We start from the raw sequence: 9,437 nt of genomic DNA on the forward strand, positions 1-9,437 counted from the left end.
ATCAAGCATATATCGTGACAGTGAGGGTTTTCGAAAAGGAATCGCTGAGATTCAACAAGAGAAGGAAGCACGCCCCTGCCAGTCGGCCGCATTTGTTCACTAGTGAAGCAAGCAGTTTTTTTATTTTTTTTGTGCTTTTAATTATTTTTATTCCATCTAAATTGCAACTTTAAATCGGTATACATTTCATTATTATTATTATTTACTAGGAACCACTTTGCAAAGCTTGGTGTAAACTCCGATCAACCTAGCAGTCAACCCACACAAATTAACTCGGGCCAACACTTAAGGTTGTCACGACCGCCCATAGGATTTGAGTCTGGGACCTGAGATTTGCTCAGCTGAGCTCCCCCCACCCATGATCTAAGTTGCGGTGGGTAAACATTTTATATATTGATATTAGTATTATAAATATCACTTATATTTTTCTCAAATTTAACCATAATCTTGTAATTAACACAAAACCTCCCAAACTAAATCTTAATTATACATCTTCCACAATCATTCATATTCTTAGCCTTGATATGATATACATTATGGAGACTCCTACAAAATCCTCACTCAATAAAATTAGAAAATGAGAGTAAAAATAGTAATATCTGATCATTCTATATAAAAATACATAATAAAGTGATAATAGCCAAAACTTAAACAAAGAGATGCTCCTCGTTAGTCATGATGAGGTCCCCTATGTGGCTATAAAAACCGCCAACAAGACCAGTAGCACTAGGCTTGCTACTTAAGATCGAGTTTGTGACACTCCCACACTACCTTAGTATCTTAGGCTAGTCACACTTGACACAGATAGGTGACTTAGATGCTCTGCTTGGTCAGCCTTTAGCTCCTTGTTGATGCCAAGCATGTCATTCCCCTTTGTGAGTTTTCATATAGTCTAGGAACTACACCTCAAGATAAATAACCTAAACATAGGCTCAACATACACTTGGGCATTTTTTCATCTAATCAGTCTATGAGGTATCCATCTCTTCTTCCTCAGGAACAATGCACTTTACACATACACACTCGACTCGGTGAATCGACTAGCATTTCTTACAAAGGCAGAATGCAAATTGTCACATCTCGAAATATAATGGAAGAATTAAAATCTTAACCTAATTATCTCATCCACAATATGAAATATACTAGAGCCACCTAGCTGCAAGTTTTCTTACTTGACTATATATATATATGTAATCCAATAATAAATAATATAGACAATCATCATACTTTCAAATAAAAAATAATTATGAACAATTAACCCAATACAAATTTATTCTATACATCAAAGCACAAAACTAGACTAATAAATACCTTACATTTGAGTTAGCTTCTAACATTCTTGACCTTATCATCCTCTACTCCATGGACATTTTCCATATATAAAATTTCATAAAACATATAAGCAAACATTCATATGCTCAATAGGCTTACTCAATTCCTATTACAGAAGTCAATGACCATTTTTGTAATAAAAAGTTTAAATAATATTTATAAAATGATAGAAAATAACTTTACAACTAGAAAAGATGAATAGAGGGATTACTTATATTTATTGGATTACTTTATCAAAAGGACAACATAGGTATGAATTTAACTTGAAAGTGCATAAGAAATAACTTTTCAAAACTTGTTATTGAATATAAACATTATAAATATTAACGTATACTTTCACTTGTAGTTTCACTTGGGTGTCATAGTGCACTTGTTCTTAGAACATCACTAGTACTTCCATAGAAGCATTAGAGTATACTTGTTAACATAATATCATTTATACTTGAGATTATTTTATTTAACATAATATGCAATATATGAATCATGATATGCATATGTCTCAATGTTTGTTTATATATTTACTTTCACTTATATCTCTTAAGGTCAACCCGCACTAGGTGAAAACGGCATAACTTGATTTCTCGTGTAACTCCACTTTCACTTATAGCTTCCTTAAAACTCTCACACTTGTATAAAGCACATGAAGCCAAAAATAATCTACCTCATATGCACTTGACAAATGGGGCTGTAAAATAGAACTATCAGAACTTTCGCCACATGAACATGAATACACATATAGAGATTAACATATTTGACATATGTACATGGACATTAAGCAGGAATATGAACATATATGTGTCGATACGTATAAAATATTTCAGAAGATAATGCACTACACACTTGATATATAATACTTGGAAGCCCGTTCATAATGAACCTTCAAAACATCATTTTAAGAGTTTTTTAATAAACTGCAAGAAATGCTAGAAATGTCATTTTTATATAAAAATATTCAATAATTCATACCAAAAAAAAAAACAATCGATAAAATTTTGATTTCTTACTATAAAAAGGACTATACTAGAACATTCTATAATATACTTGAAATGATGAAATCACAAAGTGAAAATTTTTTAAAACTCATTTAAATCACATTTTATTCCATAATGTTTAGTACAAATATCATAATTAAATAAAAATAGGGTATTGAGAGCCTACCTTGAGCAGAATAATTCTCCTAACTTGCCCAACAGATGAATATGGCACTATGGACATTGAATTTCCATCTTTTTCTCTATCACTTTGAGAAGAAAAATTGGCCTTTTTGGTCACAGACGACCAAGATGTAAATTCCATTTTGACATCTTTTCTATTACATTAAGAATATATTCGTCCTTTCTTGATGCCAGTAAATTAAACTAAAAGTCTCATCGTTTCCATCATTACACATCATTCCCTCCCTTAACATCCATTCTACCATACTAAGGGGATACTTATGATTATTTTTTATTACTTCTCTATCACATTGAAAAGACGTCTGGGCCTTATTGGTCATATGCGACCAAGATGTAAGTCATATTTTGACATCTTTTCAACCACATTAAGAATATGTTCAAGCTTATTCAATCACTTAGATTCATCTATAAGTCTCACTCCTTAGATGCCTCATCTCACATATTGGATGACATAATTTAGATCTCACTTCTTAGATTTTTTTCTATATCATATCGAGAAGATATTTGTACTTGATCCCATGCATATCCTCTATCACATTGAGGAGAAGAGCATATTTTTTTACATCTATCGCATCTTCTCTACCACATTAAGAAGATGTTTAGGATTTTTAATCACACGTGTTTGAGTTAGAAGTCCATCTCGGGCATCATCTTTGTCAAATGGAGATGATACCCTCTTTCATACATATCACTCTTAAAGGCTAGGTAGCCTTACCAGCCTTGGCAGGTACCACCATCTGGTATTATAAGTTCATCTTAGTTTGCTTCCTCATATGATAATAAAGTACAATCTCTATCTATCAGCTTAGGATTAGGTTCACATGCATGGTTTACAATTGCCCCTTAAAGGAGATAACTCATAACTGCTAATAAGAATTCACATGAATAGATTGGTATAAAGAGACTAATTGATATAATATGAAAAACCTACGGGCATAAAGTGATGACTTCTTATATGAAAGTTATTTGTGATTTGTGATATGAGACTGATTCCTAGTAATAGGGGTTGATATGGTCGAGACTGATTTATGTAGGGTTACCCTATAGGAGTGGATACATAAAAACATATTACATGTAGCCAAAAGTTTGATCTTGCTTACATATGCATATGATATAAATATACATGATAAATTGCATAAATTATATGATACAAAATGATATGAATAGGATACAAGATATTATTGATAAGACTGAAACAAAGGCATTAGATATGTATGAATTATATGATATACATAACCCATTATATTGTATACACTATACGTTGCATTTATATATGGTACAATACGAACATGATGTACATGTATTGATACTATATTACATGCATAAAACAAATATAGAAAAAGTGTTTAATATGATAGGCATACTAGTGTTTAATATGATAGACATACTGACGTACATACAATAATAGCTTATAGACTGTCTGATGGCTTTAGGAAATGAAAAAATGAATTTATTCTTTATTTGACTACTAATCATTGATCATAAGATATAAAACTTGTGTTTATTTTTATTATTCATATGAAAATACATTGTTCATTTTGACTACTACATGCTCTTACAATTGTATCCTTAAATTGGTATAAATTAAATGATTACATGCATAATGTTTATCATGTCATACATTGATTGCCGTTGTAGATTTTGGTAACTCCATAGTTTTCATATATTTTCAGGAGGGGGTTATGATCTAGTGGAGATAGGCTGATCATGATTTTTAGATTTTATTTTATTTTCTATATTTTTATTTTATTCTTTTGTAGTCTAGAAATTAGTGAGATAGAATGATGTAATGATTGAATTCCTAGCTATTATAAATATGAATTTTTAAAAATGAATGAAATTGTGAATTAAAAAAAAGACTTTGTACTTGCTTTCACTTATTTCTATTTATTTAAATAAGATTAGTGGCTATGGTAGAATAGTTAATAGTTTAAAATAAACAATTCTTTTAAAAGTAGATATTGGGGCGTCACATATTTGTCGCAGTGGAAATTTTTGGGTTATAAATGTAATCTACCTTTTATTAATCCCTAGAGGCCTATAGAGTGCATTGATCAAATATGATTAATTCTCTACTACAATGTTACAAGCTTCTTTGGAAGTTTAGAGTTCTTTGACTATGCACAAGTTGGTACTGTATTTTTTTGGGAAATTTTAGGGGGTAATGTACTCAAATCTGAATACATTCAATAAAATAGAGCAGTTCCCATAGTCACTATATTATAGTTCTTACATTTTGTTAGCTAGTTTTAGTTAATAATGATTCTTTTTACTTGGCAATCTCATGAATGAATTGCCAGACCAAAAAAATATATATTGTGGAAAGATATTTTTACTAATGTTTAAGTCTTTAAGATATAATGTACTACTATTAATAACTTACATTATGGATAAAATAATTTAAATAATAGGTTCTTTAAGTTATGAATGAAGGCAGAAAGTTTTATTAATGAAGCTTGTTGCATCCTGGAATGTTCGCAACGGTAAAGAAATATATAGTTTAACGTCATAGCATTGCGCAAAGATCCAGCACACAATCAGATAAGAGAGATGATGTAGCATTCATAAGAGACACCAGAGTTTTTACATGGAAACCCCTAAAAAGGGGGGAAAACCACGGGGCCTGGCCAAATTTGAATGAATCCACTATTATATGCAGTCGATTACAAATGAGGTCCTTCCTTAGGAGAGGGTATTGGTTTGATGCCACAAATGTACATCATATAGAGTGCATTACATGGTGGGAGTTACAATAAAAGACATGTTTGTTTGGTTAGAAGGTCTATAATCAGCACGAGACAAGGGTCCGAAAGACTATATTTGGCAAAAGATCGAGGTCAGAAAGACCATTGTCTGGTGATGGAGGTCGGAAGCTAGGACCATTGTAGGTGATGGAGGTCGGAAGGATCGTAGTCGGCAGGAGACCGGGGTCAGAAAGCATTATCTGTTGGAAGGACCATATTAGGTGATGGAGGTCGTAAGGACCGTAGTCGACAGGAGACCGGGTCAGAAAGATTGTTGTCTGGTGATGGAGGTCGGAAGGACCATAGTAGGTGATGGAGGTCGAAAAAGATCATAGTATGTGATGGAAGTCAGAAGGATCATAATTGGTAGGAGATAGAGGTCTGAAAGATCGTAGTTGATAGGAGATCGGGATCAGAAAGACTATAGTAGAAGGGCGGTACTTCGGGAGTACTCTCTGCATCAAGTGGTGGCCCGACAAAAGTCTGAGCCTCAGGTTGAAGTCCGGTAGAATTTCGGGCCTCAGGTGGCGATCCGGCAGAAGTTTGGGACTCAAGTGGTGGTCCAGCAGAACTCTGGACGTCAGGTGGTCTCTTGGTGGAGCTCGGGACCTCAAGTGGTGGTCCAGCAGAAGTCCGGACCTTAGGTGGTGGCCTGGTGTATCACAAGACCTCAAGTGGTGGTCCGGCAGAAGTACAGGCCTCAAGTGGTAGTCCGACGGAGCAACGATGTCAAGCGGTTGTCCGGCAGAGGCGAGGGCCTTAAGTGGTGGTCTGACAGAGATCAGGGCCTCAGGTGGTGTTCCATGGAGAAAAGATGTCAGGCAGTGGTCCGACGGAGGTGAGGGCCTCAAGTGGTGGTTCGGTGATGGCGAAGGCCTCAGGTGGTGGTCTGGCGGAGCAACGATGTCACGCGATGGTTCGGCGGAGGCGAGGGCCTCAAGTGGTGGTTCGACAGAGCTTAGGGCCTCATGTGGTGGTCCAACAAAGCAACGATGTCAGGCGGTGATCCGGCGGAGGTGAGGACCTCAAGTGGTGGTCCGGCGAAGGTGAGAGCCTCAAGTGGTGGTCCGGCGGAGCAATGATGTCAGGCGGTGGTCCGATAGAGGTGAGGGCCTCAAGTGGTGGTCCAGCAGAGCTCAGGGCCTCATTTGGTGGTCCGGTGGAGCAACAATGTCAGGCGGTGGTCCGGTGGAGGTGAGGGCCTCAAGTGGTCGTCCGACGAAGATGAGGGCCTTAGGTGGTGGTCCGGTGAACTCAGACGGTGGTCGAGGAGGAGCTTCTTCCTTCTATTCCTTCTTCTCTTCTTCTCTTCTTGCTTCCATCCCTTTTCAAGAGAAATGAGGGGTCTATTTATAGATTTCTAGAGTGGCATGGCCCATAAATATTTGAGAAATCAAGGTTAAATGGGCAGTGGTTGAATGGGTGGCTGATATTCAATCTCTTGATCATGTACCGTTCGTCAGACATTTGAAGGTCTTAATGATGTCGAAATTCAGCGATCTTGGGCTCGTTGGATTTTTCTCGTCGAGCCGATCGATTTGATTATAATCTCATTATGTTTGGAAACCGTTTGGCAATCCAAATTGTGCTTCAAACCTTCCAACATTGCTTCAAACCCTTGATATTGACCCGTTTGGGCCCGGATTGGGTTGAATTTGGTGTTGTTGAGTTCGTATTCTCGAGACGCTCAGTTCGACTATAAGTTTACTGAAATCGGAGTTCAGATGGTCCCAATTTTAATTTTGGAAGTTTCCAACTTGATTTTGCATCAAGATTCGTGCCCGATCAAGATAATTTTTTTACGACATATCAAAGGTATAAATTGATAATTTTTTTTAAAATACTCTCATTCTTTTTTTTGGATGATTCTTTTTTATCTTTATAGTACATAAAAATTATTTAGAATATTCTGATCAATTTTTTTATTTAATTGATATAAAAAAATTAAATTAACTATGAGATGAATGCATTTAAATTTTAATTTACTCTTCCCATCCTTCTCAAAATTTGATTAATATATCCGATGACAAAATTTTTTCTTAATTTTATTATTCATAAATTAATTATTTACTATTAAATTATCGCATATAATAATAATAATAATAACAATAATATATTAAATAATAAATGAATTATTGACTAGATGTCAATTCATCAAAAAGTCCAATAAAATCAACTTTTGCAACATATCTTGAAAAAATTTTGACCATAATGTGCTTTAAAATTATTAAATTTATTTTAAGATGAATAATTTATATTAAAAATTCATATTACACTTATCTCAAAATAAGCTTAATAATTATAAGATCCATCCTAAATAAAAACTATATGAAAATATTCAATCCAAATATTTTCTCTTTAATAATGCTTTAATATATATATCCTAAAATATTTTATATTAGAATAAAACTTTTTATATGACCAATGTTCTTAATTTCACATGTGACTTATTATCCTTTCAATAAAAATACAATAAAAATAAATTATTAAAGAATATAATTTAATTTATTAGAAATATATAATTAAACTACTAGTCACTTAACAAGATTATAAATGTTTAAAATTTTAATCATATTTATTTCATAATTTAGTTAAATTTATTTAATAATTTAATTATAGTAAAACATAACATTATTTTGTGAAAATAAAAAAATAATATAGGATATACATCATAATTTTCATCATTGCGTTTTTGCTGCACTTTTACTGTTCACAGACAAAATCAAACAGTTCTCTGTGTCTGATTTCGGCATATAATAACCTATTAAAACGATGAAGAAAATATTCTATACGAAGATCATATTATTTGAGACGAATCAGAACGTATCATATCATCTGATACACAATAACTTTGATGTGACGAGTTCTGATTCACTCAGGACGTCATAGGGACAGAATAATTTCACCTAATGAAGCTCCCCATCTCCTCGATCATCCTATCGCCGTCCGCGATGTCCGGGAAAACGTAGAAGGCATGGATGGCCTCCGGGAACTCCACGAGCCTCACCTCCCTGCCCCTCGCCTTCAATCCCTCACAGTAGCTCCGCTGCCGATCCTGAAGCGGGTCTTGCCCGCCGACCACCACCATCGCCGGCGGGAACCCTTCTTCGAGTTCCCCCGTCGCTCTCGGCCCAAAAACATTCGCCGCCTCATGGTCCCGATCAGCTCCCGGCGGCAAGAACGCCCGCCACAGCCAATCCGTCCTTTTCGTTGATACAAGCGGCGCTCTGTTGAGGCGGATCTCCGATTCCGTCCTCTCTTCCCCACCAAAATAGGGCTGGATCAAGACGATGCCTGATAGGTTCACCTGTTGCAAATTTTTCTGAAATCATTAGTACTTTGTTTTTTTTTTTTTTTTCACAATCAATGAATATGATATATAAAATATATTAAATTGATACATCATCACAAAATTAGCTTGATCAGGCACGAATCTCGAGGCAAAAACTAGTTGGAGACTTCAAAAATTAAATCCGGGAGCATCCGAACTCCGATTTCAACGATCTTACAGTCAAACTGAGCGTCTCGGAAATACGAACCCAACAACACCAAGATCGACCCAATCCGAGCCCAAATAAGTCCGAATCAAGAGTTCAAAGCGCTGTTGGAAGGTTCAAACCGCAATTTGAGTTACCAAACGGTCTCCGATTTTAACGAGCTTATACTCGAATCGAACGGCTCGACGAGACGAATCCAACGAGCCCAAGATCACTAAATTCCGACATCATTAAGGCCTCCAAATGTCCAACGAACGGTGCACGATCGTAGGATTCAATATCGGCCGTCCATTTGACCACTCCCTATTCGCCCTTGATCTCACACCTATTTACGGACCATGCCACTCCAGAAAATCTATAAATAGAGCCCTCATTCTTCACAAGAGAGCATCTAAGCAAGAGAGAGAAGAAGAGAAGAGAGGAAGAAGAGAAGGAAGGAGCTCCTCCTCGACAGCCGCCGGACCACCACAGAACCTCGCCGGACCACCGCAGGAACCTCGCCGGACCACCGCCGGACCACCACAGAACCTCGCCGGACCACCGCCGGACCACCGCAGAAACCTCGCCGGACCACCACAGAACCTCGCCGGACCACCGCAGAAACCTCGCCGGACCACCGCCGGATCACCGCAGGAACCTCGCCGGACCACCGCAGAACCTCGCCGGACCACCACCTTAAGGCCTGACGT

The 9,437-nt window shown here is 36.4% G+C and overlaps 1 protein-coding gene across 1 annotated transcript in view; it reads right to left on the bottom strand.

Moving 5' to 3' along the window:
• Positions 1 to 8,152: 8,152 nt before the first annotated feature.
• The window catches only part of LOC110092352 (probable carboxylesterase 18), a 5,718-nt gene continuing 4,433 nt past the window's right edge, over positions 8,153 to 9,437 (bottom strand). The window contains exon 2 of the mRNA XM_020816858.2: positions 8,153 to 8,558. Coding sequence (XP_020672517.1) covers positions 8,154 to 8,558 — 405 coding nt within the window. The 3' untranslated portion in view covers position 8,153. The remainder of the gene's footprint in view (positions 8,559 to 9,437) is intronic.

The sequence above is a fragment of the Dendrobium catenatum genome, unplaced genomic scaffold (genome assembly GCF_001605985.2).
Source record: "Dendrobium catenatum unplaced genomic scaffold, ASM160598v2 fragScaff_scaffold_389, whole genome shotgun sequence".
In the NCBI taxonomy this organism is placed as follows: Eukaryota; Viridiplantae; Streptophyta; class Magnoliopsida; order Asparagales; family Orchidaceae; genus Dendrobium; species Dendrobium catenatum.